General features: G+C 42.4%; 1 protein-coding gene across 1 annotated transcript in view; it reads right to left on the reverse strand.

Moving 5' to 3' along the window:
• The window catches only part of LOC140727736 (immunoglobulin superfamily member 3-like), a 61,721-nt gene extending 39,884 nt beyond the window's left edge, over window positions 1–21,837 (reverse strand). The window contains exon 1 of the mRNA XM_073045440.1: window positions 21,405–21,837. Coding sequence (XP_072901541.1) covers window positions 21,405–21,474 — 70 coding nt within the window. The 5' untranslated portion in view covers window positions 21,475–21,837. The remainder of the gene's footprint in view (window positions 1–21,404) is intronic.
• Between the last annotated feature and the right edge of the window lie 4,848 nt (window positions 21,838–26,685).

Consider the following 26,685-nt stretch of genomic DNA (forward strand, 5'->3'; position numbering starts at 1 on the left):
TTTAATAGCTCCCAGTGGCAGAGTGTTCATAACCAAAGGGTATGGATGTAATTCTGGAAACCAGAAACTGTTAAAACATACTTTAAAAATGTAGCTTAACTGAGAATCTTCAACAGAGTTAGTACAACCTGACAGGCTGATGGGTCAGTATCCATACATTATCATTATATGCTCAATAAGCACTCATAATTCTTAGTACAAACTTTGCTTTCAACTGTGGTAACAGAGCACCAGAAGGCAGGATGGTTTAACTATCAAACTAGAAGCACTGGCACAATATAGCATGGTGTACCGCCATTTCTCAAGTTAAATGGTGCATTCCTGGAAAACGTTCCCTTAAGTGGAATTCTGTAAATCAATAAGGCTGAACAGAACACATCAGGGATATTTTGGTATAGAGCATTGCCATGGGCAGAGAATGGCGCAGTATTTGCTATAGTGAAAAATAGATTTGTAAATCAAAGGCTCACTTCTCAAAGAATCAATGGCATTTGAGCAAAAATTCATAAATCAAACTCTTTCATGTTGAGGAAAGCTTACAACAGTTTGAAAGCAGCTTTCATGGAGCGTATTGATGTTAAAGTAACTATGGTGTGGAACTATGGAGCTGTTCTAATTCTGAGTTTTGTAGAAAGTGATCATTCAATGGGAGCTTTAGCAATATCCCTTCAAATATTTTTAAAAGTAGCCTTGTGCATCCAAAAAAAATTCTTAATGTAAAACAGAGCTGTCACAGGGATTATTATTAGTTGAATTTGTTTCAATTTTTATCGTTTCATTTCTTCTTAAAGTACCATGGAATATTTTAGGTATTAAACATATATACAGTAAGTGTAACTTTCTGTTACATTGAATAGCACAGTTTAATGCTTACAACAACCATCCAATAATTAAAGCACGGAAACAGGCCATCTCGGCCCTTCTAGTCCGTGCCGAACACTTACTCTCACCTAGTCCCACCGACCTGCACTAAGCCCATAACCCTCCATTCCTTTCCTGTCCATACACCTATCCAATTTTTTAAAAATGACAAAATCGAACGTGCTTCTACCACTTCTATAGGAAGCTTGTTCCACACAGCTACCACTCTCTGAGTAAAGAAGTTCCACCTTGTGTTACCCCTAAACTTTTGCCCCTTAACTCTCAACTCACAATTCACAGCTTCCACAGTTAGTAAAAATATTGCATATGACATTCAGCACTTCTTGCTGAGATGCAAATTTTTATAAATTGTACCTGTAATTTTTAACTTTTCAATGTGACTTATTCCTTCCTGGTCTTTGATCTTTGGCATAAAAAAAAGTTTTATGGAACTGCTCCATTTAAATTTTAATACAGTATTAAAGTTGTTTTTTTCTCTATTTGGGGTCTTTCAAATGCTGTTGTCCCCAAAGTGAAGTTCGCAAGAGAAAGCATGCTTGAAAATTCTGCCACAAGTTGAATTTTATATGAAACGTAGTAGAAAGAGGAGAATAACAAAAAAAAATCATGAGGAATCCTGATGGTGTGAATAAGGAATAAACATTTTCTCTTGTTTGGGAAGAACAGCAAAGAATCTTCAATTTCAAATTGTCAATGACCATTGAGGATGGCTGGTGAATTGATGTTTGCACTGAATACAAATGACCATCAGTGGAATGTGCTACGGAACTTTGGGAGATGATAGAGATACATGGAGGGTTGTGGGGATGGGAGTACAGAGACTGTTGTGATTGGTAAGTGCTTCGATTGCACTCTCCCTGTGCCAAGTGAAGCTGGTGCATCTTACTCCTCTGCTCACCACTGTAAACTGTGGGTGTCTGTGTCTGTCAGGTCCCAGAGGCCCCTTCCTAGTCCTTGGGAGGGTGGGGGGGGAAGATTGTCTAGCTGAGCCTTGGGCAGCATTGTTGGTTGCCAACGGCTCACCAATTTATTTTAAAGCCTGCTCATCCCAGTTCTTCAATAAAGCGCTTTTAATAAACATCATAGTGAGCTGGTTTCCTGCATTCTCTTTAAATGGCATTGATTTAGCTGTTAAGCCCTGAGAAAATTGGCAGCAGTCTGCTGTCAGGCTCCAAAGAATTTTGTAATGAGCACTGACATCCCTGTTTGCATTTGTCAAATGTAAATTTCATGCTTGGATTTGAAATGCAAATACAGGAGCCTTTAGCAATGTAGGTTGGACTATTGCTTACTCAGTAATATGCAGTGTGTGGAACTCGCATTCAAAATGTTGCTCGACATCCACCTCTGTGTGGGACACATAAACTCTTATTTCAGGAGTGTAAAGTGAGACAGGGCCAATGAGAACGCATCATTTTCTATGCCTTTTTGAAATAGTAGTGGACAAGTGTGTTACCATAAGATCATCACAGTCTTTCCCAAACAGAAGCCCTGGATAAATCAAAAAATCCAGTCTGCTGAGGGCCTGATCAAAGTCCAAAGTGAATTGACTATTGAAGTGTGCATACTTCATATTACCCTAAGATTTGTCTCCTTACTAGCAGCCAGGAAATAAAGAACCCCCATTAACAAAAGCAGACCATCGAACACCCGTTGTGCAGAGAGAGAGAGGAAAAAACAAATTGTGCAAACAATGAAGTAAGCAAACCTCACTCAGAACTGAGGTTCACAATGCCAGGCATCACTGCAGCTGGTTCAGAAGGCCTCAGTCCAGCACAGAGTCCAGCAAAACCCATAGAGCACCAAGCGAAACCTGTCCATCCCTTGCCTCCGACCCCGGCACCCAGACCATTTCAATCTGGCCTGCCGCTTAAATCATCCAAATCTTGGGTCACTAAGACCATAAGATACAGGAGCAGAATTAGGCCTCTGGTGACACTCCCACCATATGAAACATTCTCTCCATATCCACCCTTTCACCATTCGATAGCTTTCAATTAGGTCACCCCTCATTATTCTAAATTCCAGTGAATATCAGGCACCAAATGCTCTTCAAATGACAAGTTGTTTAATCAATGAAATCATTTTTGTGAACCTCCTTTGAACCCTCTTTCTAAGACGAGGGGCCCGAAACTGCACACAGTACCCCAGGCGAGGCCTCAACGGTGCTTTATAAAGTCTCCACATTACATTTCGTGTCCTTGGGCTTGAGCTCTGTGGCCAGTACTCGATCTTTCCAATTCAGCTCAGCTCAGCTCTTAAATCGACCAAACCCTGTATCTTTCCTCTCTTTGCTACGCTTTGCCTCCACCTCGTTGAATTACCCAAGCTTTCCAATTCAGCTTGGCTCTTAAATCAATCAAACCTCAGATCTTCCTATGCCTTGGTACCACTGCATCAAATTACCTCCAAGTTCACTCCAACAACTCCAGCAACTCCAACTCCAACATACTGCAAATGTCCTGCCCCAGCGAGACTCCAGTCCCACCCCGAAAATGCATCAGTGGCACTCAGGCCTGGTGATCAACCAAAATACAAGAGGACCAGGTAAATTATTGGAAAGCCATCTCACATGCAAAGTGGCATTTCCTGACCAAACCTGAATCATTGAAGAATGCTCGACATTTGTGGTAGGACATGAATGCTATCACCTTCTACAAAGTGAAACCAAGTGACATGGGTGACAACAGGGCTTTGCTCCCAGATGAGCTCAATGCCTTCTATGCTCTCTTTGACTGTCAAAACACGGAGTCACTTTCGCAAGCTCCCACAGCCCCCAATGACTTTGTGATTTCAGTCTCTGAAGCTGACCTGAGAGCATCCTTCAGGAGGGTGAACCTACGGAAAGCATCCAGCCCAGACGGGGTACCTGGCCAAGTACTAAGGCCTGTATTGATCAACTGGCTGAAGTGTTCACTGAGATCTTTAACCGCTCATTTTGGCAGTCTGAGGTACGTAGCTGTTTAAAACAGGCCTCGATTATACTGGTGCCTAAGAAGAATGTGATAATCTGCCTCAGTGACTATCATCCAGTAGCACTCACATCCACTGTGATGAAGTGCTTTGAGAGATTGATAATGAAACATATCAACTGTCACTGGAGAAGTAACTGGAGTTTCCACTAATTTGCAACAGATCAAGAGCGCATACTATGTCATTGGCTCTTCACTGGACCCTGGAACATCTGGATAGCAAAGATGCATGCATCAGGATGCTCTTCATCGACTACAGCTCAGCATTCAGTACTATCTTTCCCTCAAAACCAATCATTAAGCTTCAAGAGCTCAATACTTGCTTGTATAACTGGATCCCCAGAACTCTCACTTGCAGACCCAGGGCTGTGTGTTAACCCCTTTGCTCTTCACACATTATAATTATGGCTGTGAAGCTAAGCACAGCTCCAATGCCATATTGCTGACGACAGCGCTGCCATTGGCTGAATCAAAGGTGGTGAACAACCAGCATATAGGAGGCAGATTGAAAATCTGGCTGAGAGGTGCCACAGTAACAATCTCTCAGTCAATGTCATCAAGAGCAATGAGATGACTATTGGCTTTAGGAACAGAAAACTGGAGGCCCAAGAGTGAGTCCTCATCGAGAGATCAGAGGTGGAAGGAATCAGCAACCTTAAATTCTTCGGTATGCTGCTTGAGGATCTGTCCTGGGTCCAGTACAGCAGCGATGGAGTTTGCAAAAACTCAGCATGACATCTAAACCTTTGACAAACTCTATAGGTATGTGATGGAGAGTACATTTACTGGTTGCATTATGGCCTGGTATGGAAACATCAATGCCCTTGAACAGAAAATCCTGCTAAAAGTAGTGGACACAACCCAGTTCATCCTGGGTAAACCCCTCCCGAGCACATCCTCACTGAGAGCTATCGCAGGAAAGCAGCACCCATCATCCAGGACCCCCACCATTCAGGTCATGCTCTCTTCTCACTGCTGCCAGCCGAAAGGTAGAGATTCAAAAAGAGTTATTACCCCTCAACCATCAAGCTGTTAAACCAGAGGGAATAACGTCACTCGCCCCATCACTGAACTGTTCCCACAATCTATGGACTCAGTTCAAGGACACTTCATCTCATGTTCTCCATATTTATTTATTGTTATTACCTTTTATTTTTTTCTTGGCCCAAGCTGGAAAAATCTGAGCTACTGGCATAGCCAAGCACACTCACTTCTCAATTGCCAGGAAGTGTCGGACTATTCTAGTGGTGTTTAGTATTGTGGCTTTCTGGAGATTTACATCCATCTCCAGAAAGCCACAATACTACATAGCAATGTTTATTTACATAAATATTGCCATGTAGGCCTACTTGTTTAATGCTATTACTATTGCGACAATGTATACCTTGTTACTGATAGCACTATTGCAACAATCTACTGTATATCCCGTTCATGTTCCATAGTCTTTCAATTTCCTCTTTTAATTCAGCATATTTCTGGTGCTTTTCACATTGATTTCTGAATGTTATGTCTGTTTGGAACGGCTCTATCTATTATGTTGTTGTTGCTTGTTTATCCTGTAATATTATATCTGGGTGGTTATTATGGATTGTCCTATCTGTAATAACGGACCAGTTGTAATACAATTTTTGGACCCTGACTCTAAATCTGGATCAGGCTCATATGGTGCGGAGTCTTTTATGAATTTGTGCTTTAAAGCAACATTTTAGTGAATGATGCTTGCCACTTGATTGTGCCTTTGTAAGTCATCAGATTGAGTTAAACTGCTACAGGATCCTGTAATGTGTTAGATTGTTTCTGGTTTCTCTAGGCATTTTCATAAATTTGTTGGTCTTCCACTAGATAGTTTTGATAATGTTTTGTGTTAATCACTTGGTTCTGCATTGCTCTACCATATCCATAGTGTTCCTGTCCCATAATGTCTACAGGGCATTCCATGCCCACCAGTGCATGTTGGACGAGTGGTCAAAGGTGTTTTATTTGGAAGTACTCTTCAAAAGGACAGATATTGCAGCAATGTCCTGCAGACTGGGACATTGTGTGGTAACAGGACCACACCTACCTTCCTGCAGCACAAAGGACAGGTAGGACCTTTACACACAGTGACCTTGGTCCACATGTTGCCTAATACAGCTTCATGTGAAGGTGGTCCTCAGGATGAGCACAACGTTGTGACACTTTTTCTGAGACACAATCAATGCAATCGATAGACTGTAATTTTCATTTCAGAGTTGAGCCTTTCAACCACCTATGTAACTTGGCCTTCTCGCGGTGTGAACTGAAGTCTTGAGGGTGCAGGACAGTTGTGGGGTGGCAAGCACATGCTGAAGGGAGGCAGCAGCACCCAGGCCCCAGAGCAGAGAACAAACCAATGTTCAGCCATTGTTGGAACGGACTTGGAGGTGATTCGACATGACAGAACCAAGGTGAGGCAGAGAATCAGAACCAGGTTTAATATCACCGACAGATGTCGTGAAATTTGTTGTGATATGGCAATAGTACATTACAATGCATAATAATAGACTCTGAAAATTACAGTAAGTATGAATATATTTAAAAGTTAAATTAATTAGAGAAAAAAAGTAGTGGTGTAGTGTTCATGGGTTCAATTCAGAAATCTGATGGCAGAGTGGAAGAAGGTATTCCTGAAACATTGAATGTGTGCCTTCAGGCTCCTGTATCGCCTCCCTGATTGTAGCAGTGAGAAGAAGGCATGTCCTAGGTGATGGGGGTCCTTAATAATAGATGCCGCCTTTTTGAGGCATTCCTCCTTGAAGATGTCCTGGATGCTGGGAGGCTAGTGGCTGTGATGAGCTGACTGAGTTCACAGCTTTCCGCAGTTCACTTTGATCCTGTGTAGTGCCTCCCAACCCCCCCATACAGATGGTGATACTGCCAGTTAGAATGCTCTCCGCAGTACAACTGTAGAAATTTGCAGGTGTCATTAGTGATACATCAAATCTCCAAAAACTATAGAAATATAGCCACTGCTGCGCCTTCTTTGTAACTGCATCGATATGTTGGGCCTAGGAGAGATCTTCAGAGATGCTGACACACAGGAACGCGCACCCTTTCCACTTCTGATCCGTTGATGAGGATTGGTGTGTGTTCCCTCTTCTTACCCTTTCTAAAGTCCACAATCAATTCTTTGGTCTCAATGACATTGAGTGCAGGGTTGTTCTGCAAAACCACTCAACCAGCTCCTGTACGCCTTCTCTTCACCATCTTAAAGTCTGCCAAAAATAGTTGTGTCATTAGCAAATTTAGAGATGGCATTTGAGCTGTGCCGAGCCGCACAGCCGTGGGTGTAGAGAGGATAGAGCAGTGGGCCAAGCACACATCCTTGAGGTGCACCAGTGTGATTATTAGCAAGGTAAATTTGTTATTTCTGATCTGCTCAGACCGTGGTCTTCCGGTGAGGAAACTGAGGATCCATTTGCAGAGTGAAGTGGAGAGCTGCAGGCTTTGGAGCTTTGTAGGAATGTTTGGTTAAATGCTGAGCTGAAGTCAATAAACAGCAGCCTGATGGAAGTATTAATATCGTCCACATGATCCAAGGCCATGTGAAGAGCCAATAAGATTGCATCCGCAGTGGCGATAGGCACATTGCAGTGAGCCAAGGTCCCTGCTTAGGAAGGAACTGATTCTAGCCATGACCAAACTCTCAAAGTTCTTCATCAGCATGGATGCATTGTAAGTACTACAGTTGTTAAGGTCTACTCCTACTGGACACTGGTATGATTGATGCCCTTATGAAGCAGAGTTGAGGTGGTGGAGCCCAGGTCTGGGCCTGAGAACAAGGAAAGATCTGTTGTTTAGACAATTTAAGCATCGGCCAGATTGGAAAGGAGGGGTATGGGTCGAATTAAGCAGTGGGGACCAGGCCCGAGAGCATATTGAAGCAGCAGGGCCTGGGTCCAAGAGCTAGGAACGAGATGAGATTTGGCCAATTTAAGCACCAGGTCAGATTGAATAGGTCAGGATATCTGGCCAGAGGAGAGGTATGGGCTGTCATTCAGCTCAATGCTCTGTAAGGTTTTCACGTCCCTGCGCTAATCTGCGGCTGTGGCCTGCAACTAAGAGGCTCCTGGACTGGCTGCAGTGACGACTGTCTTCACGGCTGTGGATTCACTTCCATGAATTTCAGTTCTGTATGGTATTTTCTTACTTCATTGTTCGTAAGATTTCTTTTCTCTGCGTGTTGGAGATCAATGGGTTTCTTTGTTTTGTGACTGCTTGTAAGGAGATGAATCTCAAGGTTGTACATAGTATACATAATTTGATAATAAATGTACTTTGAACCTTAAAGGAAAAGAACGGCTGTAAAAGTTTCTACCTTATCATGCACGCAACTGCATCACCTTATAATAAAATATAGTTAGATTAATGGAACATCTTTATCAGCAGTAACAAAATAGTTTGTGGTTTAAAACAGTTGCAGGAAAGATGCACAATTAATACTGCCTACCTCTTTTCAACCACAATGATGTTTCTGACAGATGATGACTCAGACACCTGACAAGCCTCCAATCTACTCCAAGGCCCCTGTCCTTGAATCAATGTGAACAATGGAAGTGATCCTTACTTATTCTGTAGAGAAACCCCAACCTTTGATCTGGCTCCACAGTAGAACAGTCAGGATCCTGAAACTTGCTGAGGACTTATTTTATGACTGCATGCCCTCCTCTACCCTATTGCAAGTTTTAATAACATCCATTCTTGGTTGCATACTATGAATCCTTGTAATGCCAAGTTGTCAAGAAAGTGTAGTGATGTAGATCTGCCTTCAACACTAAAAAAAGTGAAGGAAATGGTCATGGAACCCACTGTACTTCTGATCCATTTTCTTGTGGTATGCTGTCATGGACTTGATTTTAGCTTGACATTTACCACAAGGAACTATACCACAGATACAAACACACCAGCTTACTGTTTGTCCAATATATTCAACAAATCCATAGATAACATCATTGAAATTACTTTCAACCATTGCTTTGGTACACCAACCAATCATAATTTTACTAATGTCATGATATTAATTTAGCTGTCCTGAAGTGGAAAACTTAAATAACAATGGCTATTGGGGCCAGCTGGTGGCATAGTGGTGTACAATGTCCTGTGTATGTTACTCAAAATGGGGTCTTTGGTTAGTTACGAGTAGGAATGCTTCTTTGTCTGATAAATGTTTCTCTCGCCGTTGTTTCGCTTTAGAATGGCTGATATGGTAATTGTATTCATTTGTTAATCAATGGGGAATGTTATTGTGTTTTGTGAGGCTGGGAACTTGGGGGAGGGGTTGCGCGGGCTGGGAGTGTGAAGAGAGTCGGGAGGGAGAGCCGAGGAAGGTGGACGTGTGCTCGGAAGACCACCGGGGAGTCCGAGGTGGAAGACGTTGAAGTCGGAGGCAAGCGACGAGGGGTCGAATCGTTCGCTGGTTGAGCTCCAACGAGTGCACTACCCTGACTGAACTTTGATAAGTTGGCGCCTTTTGTTTTTTTCCTTGTATATATATATTGTATTGCCTAATACTCTTTTAATTTTAGTAAACTCTTTAAAGTGTATTTCATAACGGTATTTGTTGTGGGTTTGATACTGTCGGCGGGAGCGAGGGATAAACTCGATTCTCACAGCACCTGCGTGTACGGGAGGCGGGGTTGGTGTGTGGCTGGATCTCCTTTTCCCCTAGACATATACCAGCCTTTTTGGGTAAGTGTTACAGTGGCATCAGCGCTGGACTTTGGGGCGAGAGATCCAGAGTTCGAATCCCGCTGGCTCCCGTTAAGAGCTGGTGATCTGCTAAAAAAAACTCACCTGGCAGAAGGCAATGGTAAACCATTGCTATAACTTGCCTAGTACGCAATTTCCCAATACTGGGAACCCAGATCACTAAGCAATCCAAGACAAAATAAAGCCACAAACAAAGGATTCTAGCATAGTTATATTATTAATTCCAGTATTATTGGCCTGTAATATGCAGATTTAATTAGTTACTAACACCTAAAATATGTATTATGATTGGTACTTAAGGACTGCACAAGATTTCTATTGGATAAATATTTGTATATAACTAGTAAATTTTTGTTTTAAAAATTGCATTCTTTTGTTCAAACTTCAGAGCAGTGTGGTTACAGGAGAAGTACTGTTCTTCCTGTGCACAAGTAAATACAGTGTGATTGAGGAACCTGTGCAAGTTGTCAGTGTCTAGTTCATCAGCAACAACAGATGATCTACTATCCTACGGAATTGGAGTGGCACCTCTAAAGTTAAACTGGTTGTTATCTTCCAAAATGTGATTGATTCAGAAATGGTTCCTACAGACTTAAAGGAAAGAAACGTAACCTAGCTATTTAGGACTGGTCGGAGAGAGGAACCAGAACTATAGATGAGTAAGTCAGAAGTCTATAGTAAATACAATAGCCTGTTATTATGGCAGGGCTCTGTCAGCCAGAAGGAACTACAGTCTATAAATTAGCGGTTTCAATTAATCAAGGACAGGGAAAGCAGACAAACCAATTGTCTCTGTTTCCCCCCATCTTGTGGATTCTCAATTGATTCTTGCTCTGGGATAACCCAATCAGAGCAACTGAATGTGGACACAAGGAGCTTCAGGTAACGACCTGCTAAACCGGAGACCATTCTCAGACAAGCAGCTATTCATTACGTAAAATGCCAGACCTACTAAAGAGGCAATCTGTAATCGCATTATAATCTATCTGGGTCACCTAGTTTCGCTGGTTTGCATCAGTCAGAGTTGAAAGACTCATGCATCAAACTGGGGGTGGGGCAAAACCATGAAACAATGTTGGTTGTAGCCCTGGACTAGAACCACTGAGAAGGCGACCCAGGTAGGTGAGGTGACCTTAAGCCCGTGGGATGAAGATCCACCAGTTCAACAGATGAGGAACACCCTAGGAGTCAGGAGCTCCAAATACATAGCAGCTTTAACTCTCCAGCAACCAGAGACCAACCACTGTGGATAAGTAGCACCCTATGGACACATGGAGATCGGGACTATGAGGAACGCCTGGCCACTGTAGACTCATTTCCTGGGTAATATCTTCTGTCTTCATTGACTGTTATTGGAGAGTCAGGGATTCTAGTGGTCGTGCACACAAGTAGTTAGTTTGTGAACCCGTGTGCTTTTTAGTTGTGACAATAAAAGTTACTTGTTGGTAAATCCAGATTTCCTGTGCCTCACTGATTATTATTACAAGGAGTGATTTGTGGAACAGAATATTGGCGTCCCTGTTGGGAACTCAAGGATAAATCTCTTTGTTCAGTGGGAGACTGAACTTGAGTTGGTCCACATGGTGAGGTACAGAGAGATCTGGAGCTGGGTAGTTAGCAGGTACTAACCCAGGATGAGGAATTCAGGAAATTCTGCAAATCCAAAGGATTTGGAATGTTTTGATTGTAAGAGATAACTCCAGGAATATGTGTTGGGGAACTGGCCGCAATATGAGGAGTTTGTTGTGAATGGAAAACTGCTGGAGATCCCCCTTGTCAAACTGTTCAAGGGAAGCAGTCAGGTAGTAAGTTTAAACAATTACAAACACCAGTGGCAGTTTGCTGCAATACATACAAAATGCTGGAGGAACTCAGCAGGCCAAAGAGTCAACGTTCTGGGCAAAGACCCTTCATCAGGACTGGAGAAAAAAGACGAGGAGTCTGTGTAAGAAGGTGGGGGGAGAGGTGAAGTAAAGAGCTGGGAAATTGATTGGTGAAAGAGTTACAGGGCTGGAGAAGGGGGAATCTGATTAGAGAGGATGGAAGACCATAGAAGAAAGGGAAGGTGGAGGAGCACCAGAGGGAGGAGATAAGGTGAGAGAGGGAATGAGGAATGGTGAAGGGGGTGCATTACTGGAAGTTTGAGAAAACTATGTTCATGCCGTCAGGTTGGAGGCTAGCCAGATGGAATATAAGGTGTTGTTCCTCCAACCCAAGTGTGGCCTCATTGTGGCAGTAGAGGAGGCCACGGATTGACGTGTTGGGATGGGAATGGGAAGTGGAATTAAAATGGGCCGACACTAGGATAGCCTGCTTTTTCTGGCAGATGCGGTCTCAATCTACATCGGGTCTTACTGATATACAGGAGGCCACACTATGAGCACCAGATACAGTAGATGACCCTAATAGACTCATTGGTGAAGTGTTGCCTCAACTGGAAAGACTATTTGGGGCCCTGATTGTAGTGAGCGAAGAGGTGTAGGGGCAGGTGTAGCACTTATTCCACTTGCAAAGGTAAGTGCCAGGAGGGATGAATGGACAAAGGAGTGGTGTAGGAAGCGATCCCTGCAGAAAGCAGAAAATGGGGAGGGGGGAAGGGAGGGAAGGATGTGGGATCCCTTTGGTGATAAGTTCTGGAGAATTATGTGCTGGATGCAGAGGCTACTGTTGAGGTAGGTGAGGACAAGAGGAACCCTATCCCTGGTGAGGTGGTGAGAGGATGGGGCAAGGGCAGACGTGTACAAAATGAAAGCGAGGCAGTTGATGGCAGTGTTGATGGTGGAGGAAGGGAATCCCCTTTCTTTGAAGAAGGAGTACATCTTCTCCAACCTGATGGCATGAACATCGATTTCTCAAACTTCTGGTAATGCCCCAGCCCCTCTTCCGCTATTGCCCGTTCCTGTCTCCCTCTCTCACCTTATCTGTTCATCGCTTCCCTCTGGTGCTCCTCCCCCTTTTCTTGCTTCCATGGCCTTCTGTCCTCTCCTATTAGATTCCCCCTTCTCCAGCACTTTATCTCTTTCACCAGTCAATGTCCTATCTGTTCACTGCACCCCTCCCTCCCCTTCCCACTTTCACCATCACCTTATGTTTCTTCCTCCCCTCCCCCACCTTCTAACTCTGACTCCTCATCTTTTTTCCTCTAGTCTTGATGAAAAGTCTCAGCCCTGAATGTCAACTGTACTCTTTTCCAAAGATGCTGCCTGGCCTGCTGAGTTCCACCAACATATTTTGTGAATTGCTTGGATTTCCAGCATCTGCAGACTTCCTCTTGTTTGTGATTGTAGCAGTTGGCTGTTTAATTGAAGATTTGATAGGATTAAGACAGAATGGTAAGGCAAAATGGCACAGATTAGAAACGGAAAACGAATGTCGGCATAAAGCAGAAGCCGGGGCTGAGCGAGATAGGTTACAACAGGAATTCGTAGAATATCAGCAAAAGGCAGAAGCCAAGGGAGAGAGGTTAGAAAGAGAACACAAAAGGCTCCAGAAAGAGGTAGAAACGTTTAGAGAAATGGTTACTGACTTACAGGGTCAGAGAGATATGGACTTGATTCATATAAACCAATTTCAATTGAAGTGTGAGAAATTACTTAAAGAAAAAGTTAAGCAAGGGGAAGCAGCTGAAGGATGAAGTGGAAGGATTAAGGAAACAGTGCGGTGATTTAAAGACGGCTATGAATGTGATTCGGAAATCAGCACAGGAAAGGAAGAGTAACACTGCTGATCATGCCCTGTTTAAAAGCAGATGCAAAAGCTGCAGGACCAATTTGCTGCACAGCGAGGAATGGTGTGTGCTTTTGATCTGAAGGAGGAGAGGAAGGTATTGATTGCCGTGATAATTCAGATGAAGCTACTAGACATGGTTACGAGGAACTCCATTTCCCAAGGAACTCCCACTGACACACTCCCAACAGGAGCCGGTGCATGATTGCGCCCCTAGTTACTATCAGAGAGGGGGCGGGGGAGTCAGGGGAGGAAATCAAAATCGAATATAGCAGACACCACACTGTACAGGGGTACCAGCACGTGCAGGTAATTGTTTTATCTAACTGAAATGGTGCCTGAATGGTGCTCACCTACGACGAAACGATTATTTACTCACCTTCTTGGGAGACAACTAAGCAGGAAGTGAGCTTAAGCCAATCAAAAATAGAAGGTAAAGAGGAATATTGGAATAAGTGGGAGCAGGTTATGCCTCAGGGGTAGCAACAGTCAACACCCTAGATATAGTAGAATTTAAAAAAAACCAGATACAGCCTCTCCAGCAAAAACACTGGATATTACTGGAAAACATTATCAAGATCAGGTACAAACTGATCAGATTGGTCGAGATGCATCCTTGGTAACTCTGGATGCAGTTAAATTTCTGAAGCCCCTTCAAGATACAACAAATCTGATTATTGACTTCATGTCTAATGAAAGGCATAAAACTGAGATCTGTGGTACATATGCTAGTTGGTTGCTTACCATGATTGGCAGTGATTTATTACAACTCGATACAAATCAAGTACCAAATTTGGTATCAGATTAGCAGCTAAAAGAACGGGTTGGTGAATGGGTACTATTGAGTCATATTAGAAGTCTTACAATAACCAACAGAGTACTGGGTACCTGTGATGAAGGTAAAGGAAGGTTTTATGTCGGAGCAGTATTCCACATTCCCTGGCGTGAAAATAATTTAACCTACCCTTTGAAAGGGTTCACAGCATTGGTAAATACAACGAGAATACATGGATATCCTTAAGTAACCCACCAACACATGCTATTGTTATGAATGGTAATGGGAAAAGGATAGATTTATTAAGATGCCATTAAGGGGAGACCATTGGTCTTGTCCAGAAGAAATGACAAAGCAGAAGCTTACAAATTGTAGTTTCAGTACTTAATGAAAATTGTTCATTGTCTATTTTGTTTGTGAATAATCAGTCTATCTTACAATATGTATTGTTGGGACAGGCATATAGTAACAGCAACCGCAAGTTATACCAAGGGGTGGAATCATACCCTTTGGAAAGTCACAATGTCGCCATAGGAAATGTGACATTAGATCTGGCCTTTGGGGGACCAACTTTGCCTCAGCCAGCAGGAGACGCAGTAATGACAGAGAATTTCAAGATCCAACACACTGATACAGATGAATATCTGTGAGACAATATTGTCACAGAGTTGCCACCAATTCTTCACTTAACCGCAGACTGGACACGTGTTGTGGAGGAGGCAAGGGAGATAATCCAACAATGGACTAACCACACTAAAGAAATTAAACACCAGCTGGCAAGGCAAATAAAATATTGAGTAACCCAGGCTAGTGGAGTAAGTTTTGGAATTGGGGAACAAATGTTTAAATACATCCGTGGGCGAGAGTAGTATCACATGCTGCTGTAATACTAATTTTATATACCCTGATAATTGTAATGTTTAATGTACATCAACTGAAAAGGTGGAAACCTGAAACAATGAAAAAATAGAGGATAATGTTTTTATGAAACAGCAGAGACAATTGTCAGTATAAAGTACATGAATTTGGTTAGTAAATGTTAGTTTTATTTATAGAATGTAGGGGTTAAGTGGCAGTACTACAGGCAGTCAACTGAATGAGAGGAGGATAATGATCCTAAGATCCTAATGATCTTTGGATCAAGAGGAGGAGATGTTGGCCAGAAGGAACTGCAGTCCACAAATTGGTGGATTTGATGAATCATGGACAGGGGAAGCAAACAAAGTAATTGTCCCTGTTTCCCTCCATTTTGTGGATTCTGAATTATCCTTGCTCTGGGATAACCCAAACAGAGCAACTGAATGTGAACACAAGGAGCATCGGGTAAACCGGAGACCATTCTCAGACGAGTAGCTATACATTATGTAAAATGTCAGGCCTACCAAAGAAGCCATCTGTAATCTTGTTAGACTCTGTCTGGGTTGCCTTGTTTAACTTGTTTAGACCAGTCAGTGTTGAAACACACAAGGCTGGGGGGTGGGGGGGGGGGGTAGGGCAGGGGCAGAACCATGAAACAATGTTGGTTGTAGCCCTGGACTAGAAGCAGTATGAAGGTGACCCAGGTAGATGAGGTGACCTTGAGCCAATGGGTAGGAGATCCACCAGTTCAGCTGATGAGGAACACTCTAAGAGTCAGGAGCTCCGAATGCGAAGGGCCAATAACTCTCCAGAAACCAAAGACCAACCATTCCAGATAAGGAGGACCGCATGGACATGTGGAGATCAGGACCATGAGGAATGCCTGGCCAACATAGATTCCTTTCCTGGGTAATACCTTTTCTCTTCATTGACTGTTATTGGAGGGTCAGGGATTCTAGTGGGGTGCACACAGGTAGTTAGTGTGTGAAACCAGATGCATTTTATTTGAGACAATAAAAATTACTTGGTCTGTGCCTCACTTATTATTACAAGAGGTGATTCTTGTAACAACTCTTTGAAGGTAAAAGTACGATTAGGCAGAGTTAATGTAAATAATGAAAAGGTAAATAATTTTTGATAAATCAGTTAAGAAATAATCTGAGGTTGCATTTGATGGAATAGCTTGGACTTTCAGAAAGCCTTCCAAAGGATATCACTCAAGAGATTATTTAACAAAATTAAAGCACATTGGATTAATATTAATGAACTAGCACAGTCTGAAGATTGGACGGTATAACTGAAGTCCCAGTTGTTCACAATCTATATTTGACTTCAGCGAGACTTTTTAGTGTAATACATGCAGATTTACTGACAAAATCCAATGTGGATCAAAAGGATCTTGACAGGCTATGTGAATGGGTGACTAGAAAACAGAATCAGAATCAGGTTTATTATCACCAACGTGTGTTGTGAAATTTGTTAACTTAGTAGCAGCAGTTAAATACAATAAATAATATAGAAGAAAAATAAATAAAAGTATATGTATATTGAATAGATTAAAAATCGTGCAAAAACCAAAATAGTATATTAAAAGAGTGAGGGAGTGTTCACGAGTTCAATGTCCATTTAGGAATTGGATCGTAGAGAGGAAGAAGCTGTTCCTGAATTGCTGAGTTTGTGCTTTCAGGCTTCTGTTTTTTCCTAACCTGATGGTAACAGTGAGAAAAGGGCATGCCCTGGGTGCTGGGGGTCCTTAATAATGGACGCTGCCTTTCTGAAACACTGCTCCTTGAAGATGTTCCAGGTACTTTGTAAGCTCGTACCAAGGATGTAGCCGACTAAATTTATGACTCTCTGCAGCTTCTTTTAGTCCTGTGCAGTAGTGCCCCCCCCCACCCATAGCAGACAATGATGCAGCCTGTCAGAATGCTCTCCATGGTACATCTATAGAGGTTTTTGGGTGTTTTTGTTGACATAGCAAATCTCTTCAAACTCCTAATGAAGTACAGTCACTGTCTTGGCTTCTTTATCGCTGCATCGATATTTTGGGATGAGGTTAGGTCCTCAGAGATCTTGACACCCAGGAACTTGAAGCTGCTCACTCTCTCCATTTCTGATCCCTCTATGAGGATTGGTATGTGTTCCTTCGTCTTACCCTTCCTGAAGTCCACAATCAGCTCTTTCGTCTTACTGACATGAAGTGCAAGGTCATTGCAGCAACACTACCCCAATAGTTGGTATTTCTCATTCCTATATGCCCTCTTGTCTCCAGCTGAGATTCTACCAACAATGGTTGTATCGTCAGCAAGTTTATAGGTGGTATTTCAGCTATGCCTAGCTACACAGTCATGTGTATAGAGAGAGTAGAGCAGTAGGCCAAGCACAGACCTCTGAGGTGCACCAATGTTGATTGTCAGTGAGGAGAAGATATTATCGCCAATCCGCACAGATTGTGGTCTTCCGGTTAGGAAGTTGAGGATCCAATTGCAGAGTGAGGTACAGAGGCCCAGGTCCTGTAACTTATCAATCAGGATTGTGGGAATAATGGTGTTAAATGCTGAGCTATAGTCGATGAACAGCATCCTGACAGAGGTGTTCGTATTGTCCAGCATGTCTAAGGCCACATGAAGAGCCATTGAGATTATGCCTACCATTGACCTATTGTGGCGATAGGCAAATTGCAGTGGGTCCAGGTCCTTACTGAGGCAGGAGTTCATTCTAGTCATTGCTGTAGATGTGAGTGCCATGTAGATGGAATACAGTGCAGGAAAAAGCGAAGGCATTTGCTTTGGTAAAACAAATGAAGGAAATTAATACTTTTAAAATCAATTTAGACAGCCCTCAGGTTTGATTATTATTTCATTTCACTGCATTTATGAGAAATAAAAGTTATCGGTACCAAAATTTAATATGGAGTAGCCATCATTTATGAGACACCACAGGGTCTTGACAGGGTAGGATCTTTTCTATTTAGTAGGATTTCACTATAACACATTTAGTTAAAGAAGTACAAATATATTTCATTGCTGAAAGGATAACGGTAGTATGGTTTGGTTCCTTAATGAAAACCTTTGTCAGAGACAATATACTGTATATTTTTATACAATAAGATTGACAGAAGTAACTTTGCAGATGCCATTTACTAAACAAATATTGCTACCACTATGTTTTAGTTGAATTGCCAGATGCACTGGAAGGAAAAAAATTAATATTATTGGGAAAAGAATGACCAGCAAAGTCATTAGAGAAAACAGGGGCAATCTGCACATGAGGACAGAAGATATAGGTGAGATCCTGAAAGAATTTTTAAAAACTGTATTCACAAAGGAAATAGTTGGAGAATTCAGTGAAGGGATAAGTGACAACATATTGCAGATCTCCATAAATAGACAAGATGTTCTTAATGCCTTTGCAGACTTAAAGATGGATAACCTTGAAAACATTTTGAAGGACACCTTCAAAAGGCGATGACTCAAAAAAGCAGCATCCATCTTTAAGGACCCCCATCACCCTGGACATAACCTCTTCTCATTGCTACCATGAAAGAGAAGGTACAAGAGCCTGAAGATGCATTCTCAACATTTCAGAAACAGCTCCTTCCCCTCCACCATTAGACTTCTGAATGGACAATGAACCCATGAATACTACCTCAGTATTTTTCCTCTTTTTTGGCACTACTTATTTAATTTAATTATATATATACTTATTGTAATTTATAGCTTTCATTATTATGTATTGTAAAGTACTGCTGCTGCAAAACAACAAACTTCACCACTTATGGGAATGATATTAAACCTGATTCTGATTGTGATAAATCCCTAGAACTACCTTGTATCTCTTCCTCTGATCACCTAGCATTCTGCTGTTAGAGCTCAGAGTAGAACATCTCTTTCACAAACTGAGTCTACAAATGCTATTGCGTAGTCATCAGAACTAATTGAGGTACTTTCATCACAGTTATAAGGATGTTGATATTTGTTTGCTTACCCTACCACTAGAGGATTTTACACAGGCACCATTACTAATATCCCCCATGCCCCTCCCCCCAGTGTTTTGATGTACCCACTCTATGTGGTCCATGTCAGAGAAGGATTGAGGAGGGCAACAGTCACTACTGCCTGATAGACCACGAACCTTGTTTGGGGTTAAAGGTCCTGATCTTCAAACATTGTCTTCCTCAGATAGCCAGACGCTGTGTTGACACACTACGGAAGCAATGCATCATTATCAGCAAATTTCATGAATGCGTGCTTTTGTTGAGAGCTGTCTCTCAAGACAGAGTATGCATTTTGCACACTTTCCAGGATTTGTTGCAAATCTTTATTGTTGAAGGACAGAGCTGTCCAGCTGTCCAGTATGGCATCGAGATTTTTCAAATATTAAAGAGATTTCTCTAGCTTAGTAAACAAGACTTGTATATCCAAGCAGAGAGTGCACACGGTGACTCAGAGTTGGAGCACTGGCAATCAAGGAACAATGTCTTTTTATTCCATGGATTTACTCCACTCCATTGGGAAGCTAGCTGGAGGCTAGGTTCAATAGCAATACCATGAGAACAACTACGAAACACTGGGCCAATGACAAAACTTGCTGAACAGGAATCTGCACTAAGATTACATCTGCTATAATGCATCGCTTAAATTCACAGTTTGAAGTGCCATCAAGAAGCAGATGCGACATGGAGGTAAATAGGTGTAAATGTTCAATTGGAGAAGGAAATTCCACTAGGAAGCAGTCTTTATCATAAGAACACAAAGATGAAGACATCATACTGCAATATAAAGTCACTGAGTATTATGAAATAGTCTGTACTACCCAAAGAAAATACACTAACATATAGCAAGTGCAACAATGTTTCACCAGAATGGGACAAAGCACAAGAGACTACAAATGTTAGAATCTGGAGCAGAGACCTGCTGGAGGGTCGTCACTCAAAAATGTTGACCATCCCCCAGCCCCCCCAGGTGCTGCCTGATCTGCTGATTTCAATCAGATCAGGAGGGATGTTCTGTGAGATGCAGTTTGGCAGACTGGACCTATATGCTCTTGAGTTTAAAATAATGGGAGACAATCTTACAAAAAGCATATTCAGGGGTTGTCAGATGACATACAGGGATAATGTTTTCCTTGGGTATGTTGTCTACAACCAGGAGCCACTGTCACAAAAGACAGACTCCGCCATTCAGGATTGAGATGAAAAAAAACTCTTCACCAGGGTAGTGAATCATTTCAATCCTCGGAACTTGTGGAGACCCAGTCACAAATCTACTCAGGACCAAAGATCAATAGATTTTTGGACATTAAGAGAATCAATGGATTAGTGCAGAGAGGAGGCACTGAAGTAAGAGGTTAGCCATAATCTTATTGAATAGAGGAGCGGGAAAGAGGAGCCAAATAACTTCTATTTCTAATGTTCTTACTAATGATTTAAATTCATGAGATCTAATCCATAAATAATTACTGATAAATCTTTAACAGCATACCTTTATGTCATGGATGTAAATAACAAACATTTTCTAAAGCACTTCATTCAAAATGTTCTATTGCGGTGATTAGAGTAGCTGTTGTGAATTAATTGACCTACTGAGCACCGTATGGAGAATTTCCTTTATTTTTTTGCCAGATTAAAGGAAGACTAAAAATTTATCCAAGTGTACACAACAACAGTAACATTGTGAATTTTGGAATAGATTGGCAAGCCAGTCTATATTTTCTAAGGGCACTAGTGTGAATTTCAGAACAAGGTTTACAATCGTATTTCTAAAGACATTCTGAATAACTGCTGGCTCTTTTACCACGTTTCTCTGTCGGTGGTTGTGTCACACTTGCTAAATTGTTTCCACAGTTTTCAGGTTTTATTTGCAATTGCAAATGTTTAATAACGCAGCGCTTGGGATGCACGGTGACGGCCACCTATCACATACTTTGTTCTGGGAAGCTCGTTTGAATGAAGTGGGATAATTCAAACGCCACTGCCAGTGTAACTCCCAGGGAAGAGTGCCCATGCTGCACATCATTAAAGACTGGCACTGCACTGTTAAATGCAATTCTACTTTCTCAGAAACGTGTGAAGGAACACAAGGTACTGCATTGCCAAACACCCCCAAATGTGACCAGGCCTATATTTATAACTCAACTATTTTTGCTGAAACATTGTATAAAGTACAATGGTGCCTTGAAGTAGTTCATGCAGTGTGAATACCCGAAACATGAAAGACATTATACAAATCCAAGCCCGTCTCTCTGAAATGTTAATAATTACCATAATGAGAAGATTTTACTGTTTTTTTTTGCAGCCGCTCTCTGATTTAGGATCGTTAATTGAGCGGTTCCAAAAAGGTGCGGCTTTCAGTGCCGTAATTTTCAGGCAGAGCTGAATGTTGGTGTGACATTTGGTCATACGGAAAACAGGAGCGCCTAATCCACACGGCAAATAAGTTACAACTGCAGAACTCACTACTCACCAAATTGGAGAATCAAATAAAACAGAAGGAAAGCTTCGATCTTCACAAATGCCAGTCGGGGCTGCTCCATCGCACTCTGAACTCAGGCGGCTGTCTGACCTGCACTCAGCTGAAAAGGAAGTTTCAGAAGCAACTGGCAGACTCTGTTAACCACGAGTATGAGCGGTAGTTCCATGTAAACCCTCTAAAACCACCGAGGACCAGCAGTACTAACATCTGTAGAAGTTCACCGAGGAACTAAATTCATTAGTTCCTCCAAATATGTTGTGTCCGAGAAATCAGGTACTAAATAAATAAGGGGAGCCGCCTTGGGGTGTGAATTGTGTCACACTTGTCCTCATTAAAACTTAAGCGCTTCCGAAGGGCGGCGGGTCACTATCACGGCGGCTGTGGTTCAAATGGGCAGATGTCAAAGGATGGGGGTTGGCTGTCTGGTTTGTCAGGGAGTGTAAGTCAGTACTAATGTGAGCAATCACCTGCGGGGAGAGATTGAGTAATAATGATGATGTGAATGTGTGTGTACGAGGCGGAGAGTGCACAATCGGTGTACGTGAAATGGAGGGGATGTCGAGTTTGCTGGAGAAGAGGAAGTGAACAGTGTGTAGAGGTGTGTGTGAATCGGAGGGGCGGAGTGAACATTCCGTTTGTGTCTGGGTGGGAACAGGCTATGGGATTGATGAACAGCCTTTTGAGGTGATGGAAACAGAAATACAGACATCCCCCTGCAGCCCATGTGCAAAAGTCTTGGGCACATATAGCCTGGGAGGCATCAGATGTTTGCACGGTACTCCATTTGTCACATGGAACGGTGAGCAAGTTTGCAAACCTGGCGGGAGCAAAGGATGTTGGGAATGGCGGGGGTGGAGCGCCGTGGGGAGGGTGTGGACAGGTAGCAGAGAAGAAATGCCGGGGGTGGAAGATTGTGCGAGTGCAGGCAATGGCAACAAGTGCTTATTGATCATTACAGAATGTCTCTCTGGTGCTCCTCCTCCTCCCCCTTCTATCTCTTTCCCTTTCCCCAAACAGGATTCCCCTCTCCCTGCCCCAGTCTACAATAGAGACCCAGCTCAGAATCAGTTTTATCATCACCCTCATGTCATGATTTTTTTTTGCAGTAGCAGTACAGTGCAATACATAAAATTACTACAGCACTGTACAAAGATCTTCGGCACCCTAGCTATATGTGCCTAAGTCTTTCTCACAGTACTGTCAAAAATAATGTTCAATTGGAAAGTACCTGTATTAATGTTCCTAAAGCAGAAAAGTAATAAATAATTTTTGAACAGGGAAAAAGGTCACAGTCCTTGACGGGGGACATGATCAGGTAAAGCAAAAATCCCAAAACTAAAAGCGAGATTTTGGAAGGGTCTTAAGAGGGTGGTCTAGGAAGGGAAAAGCTGAACTTGTGGATTGGAGCCCTTACCCAACAGGAAGGAAGAATGTATTTGGGAATGAAAAATGTGTAAAAAGCTACAAAGGAATACAAAACTCAGGAGAGGGTTTGTTGAGCTGGAGGACACAGTAGAGAACTGAATGGGCAATGTAGGTGGAAATGAAAGTCAAGGATCAAGAGAATGATGAGCCAGAGAGAACTCTGGATGCCTGGAATAATGCGGTGTTCATGTATGCAGGTCTCAGTATTGGAATGGGAGATTTCCAGAGATGCACTGAAGTTACAGGGGGTGGGGAATCAAATTTCTTAAATGTGAAATGGAAATGGAGGCAACAATTAGCTCTAAAATATTATTCAATCTTTATCTATTTTACATTCACACAATTATCAGGGACAGATACAAACTTGCATGGGTTGTGGGAGAGGCTGAAATTAATGACTTAAGTATTTTGAAACTTAAACCATCCAACAGATTACATCTTCAACAGCTTATCCAAACACAAGTACTGACTTCAGTTTATTTCACCCAACCTACCCTCTCTCCAAAATAAGACTAATTTTCATTTCTTTTGCAGTTCTGACGAAGGATTTTTATTTCAGCCTGAGACATTTAACTCTGATCATTCCATATTTCTGTGTGATTTACAAGGCAATCCGACTTGTTGAGTGCTTGCTGACACTCAGAGCAGTCCCATTCCCTCACATACCTGATTGTAACTCACTCCCTCATGCATCAGATAACATCCCAGCCACGCCCAACTCCCCCACTGCCCATTGTACATGAACACTATTTACACTGAACCTACCCAGCAGCAAGTCTCTGATGTGGGAGGAAACCAGAACACCGTCATCAGGATCGCCGATGACAGGACCGTGGTGGGGCTCATCAGCAAGAACGACGAGTCAGCTTACAGAGAGGAGGTGCAGCAGCTAACAGACTGGTGCAGAGCCAACAACCTGTCTCTGAATGTGAACAAAAGAGATGGTTGTTGACTTCAGGAGGGCACGGAGCGACCACTCCTGGCCGAACATCAATGGCTCCTCGGTAGGGATCGTAAAGAGCACCAGATTTCTTGGTGTTCACCTGACGGAGAATCTCACCTGGTCCCTCAACACCAGCTCCATAGCAAAGAAAGCCCAGCAGCGTCTACTTTCTGCGAAGGCTGAGGAAAGTCCATCTCCCACCCGCCATCCTCATCACATTCTTACAGGGGTTGTATTGCGAGCATCCTGAGCAGCTGCATCACTGCCTGGTTCAGAAATTGCACCACCTCGGATCGCAAGACCCTGCAGCGGATAGTGAGGTCAGCTGAGAAGATCATCAGGGTCTTTCTTCCCGCTATTACAGACATTTACACTACATGCCGCATCCGCAAAGGAAACAGCATTATGAAGGACCCCACGCACCCCTCATACAAACTCATCTCCCTCCTGCTGTCTGGGAAAAGGCATCGAAGCATTCGGGCTCTCACGACCAGACTATGTAACAGCTTCTTCCCCCAAGCTAGCAGACTCCTCAATACCCAGAGCCTGGACTGACACCTTACTGCCCTATTGTCTTGTTTATTATTTATTGTAATGCCTGCACTGTTTTGTGCACTCTATGCAGTCCTGGGTAGGTCTGTAGTCTAGTGTAGATTTTTTCAGTGTTGTTTTTACATAGTTCAGTCTAGTTTTTGTACTGTTTCTTGTAACACCACGGTCCTGAAAAAAGGTTGTCTCATTTTTACCATGTACTATACCAGCAGTTATGGTCGAAATGACAATAAAAAGTGACTTGATTTGACTTGAACACCCGTGTCGGATGTGCAGGCAGACTCCACACGGAGAGCACCCGAGGTCAGAATCCAACCAGGATGCTGAATTTATGAGTTAATTGCACCACATGAAGCACCACTCTGCTGTTACTGTCACCCCTGATGAGTGCTTGCAGTATTTTATCTTAACATTTACCCATTTGAAGGCAAAATAGACTATTGTTCTGTACAGTGTAGGACTAAAGTCTTTCTCTGTCCTCTACATTTAAAGTAGGCCAGTAATATAATTATCACAAGTTATGCAAGAGTCCTGATAAGGGATTTTTTTAAATGTAAATGATAATAAACCAGACTTCCCTAATCTGTAGTGAAATGTTTTTACACATGGTTGGAAGATTACAGCAAACATAATGGAACAGCTGACTCTGGAATCTCCTTCTGCAAGCTAAGCTACATGCAAAACTCGTGACCATTTGTCTAACAATCCCAAAAATGATCAGTTCACCTTCTTCCTGACCACATTTACTTGTGACTGAAATGTAACTTTATGATAAAATCCTGTTGCCACAAACAATGGAAACAGCAGCTGACCCTTTGCGTTATGTTACTGTCCCAATGCCCGCTCCCGGCTCGAGCAAACAGTACATTGGTTCGTTTCCCCCATTCCTTTCTGGTAACTTTGCCTGTGTTTGATATGATTTTAATGGGGTACATTTTGAATAAGGCAATGAAAACTTTGAATGTACCTATCAGCTGCTTTCAGTGGTTGAAACCAAACTAAATCCTTGCCAGGCTCGTGTGTAGATAACTCCTGTTCATCAGTATTTCCTGTTGTTTTTAAGACAAAATTCAGACGCAAGGAGCATCTGTCTAGAGAGTATTGAAGATATTAGCTCTGCGGATTATCAAAAAAAACCTACAAAAGGTCAGGCAGCTGACTCCTCGCCCTCACTGTCATGTAGCTGTTCTGCTGTCACAGTCAGTATATGCAAGAACAGCTTTTCTAGCACATTATGGGATGTTGCACTTTTTTGTCAAGCTCTGAATTGTGCTCAGAATTTATTTTTTAAAACAACAGTCTAAGCTGTGGATCACACCCTTCTTTGGCAAACAGTACCAGCTGTAGGTACAATCAGTCACTTTCCCTGCAGGTGTTACTACAGCATCAGAAATTTGTGTGCTGGATGTGCACCTTTCACTTCCTGCTGAGAGTGTTTCACAACTACAGGAAAAAAGCGTTCCCCCAATTACCAGCGGCCAACCACAGTATCTTGAAATATGCATTGCGTGCAAGTCACAGCCTCAGTGTGGTTTCGAAGGGCAACTCTGATAAGCTGCTGGACTCCTGGGTGGGAAAGAAAGAGACTTGATGAGGGGCTGTCTGTCACTGCATGTTTTGAGCTGGTTCACAACACAAAGGTGCTTCACAGGTAACTGGTGTGTTGCATTACCTGCTTGATCATGGTCTGTTTCTCCTCTCTCTCCCCGTAAATCAGAAAGAGAAATTCCACAGGAAAACCCAGTGGTGAAGGGCCAGAACAGCCAGAACAAGAATGCAAAAGGTGAAAACCCAAATATCAGTAAAAATAGAAGTGGGATTGGAAAGTTGAATATGCTTCCTCCATTGATTGTCAGCTTTAAGTAGTTTAGCTATCATTGCTTGGCAACCTTAGAAAATTATAAAGGCATGACTAACTCAGTCTACCACCATTACTTAATTATTCTCTGCCATTCACCTTACGTACAGTACTACTGTCACTTTATGTACATATAATCAATCTAAAGTATGTATATAAGCTACCTTATGTATTTATTTAGGGTATTTTTTATTATTGTGCTCTTTTTCTTAGTTTGTTTGTATAACATCAGATCTGGAGTACCAGTTATTTCATTTTCCTTTATACTTGTACACTAGAAATGACATTAAACAATCTTGAATCTTGATTTTATATCTGCATCGTATGTGTTAGAAAATTGTGTGCTGGAGAGCTTTGGCTAGTAATTAATCTTCACATTTGGTTCTCTTTGTTTAAGGCAGGATTTTCCCATGTCAGCAGATATTAAAGTAGGACAAGAGTTTGGCATAAACATGGATGGAAATACAGTGCGATGGATGTCTTGTCTACTTTCA

The sequence above is a fragment of the Hemitrygon akajei genome, chromosome 5, assembly GCF_048418815.1.
Source record: "Hemitrygon akajei chromosome 5, sHemAka1.3, whole genome shotgun sequence".
NCBI lineage: Eukaryota > Metazoa > Chordata > Chondrichthyes > Myliobatiformes > Dasyatidae > Hemitrygon > Hemitrygon akajei.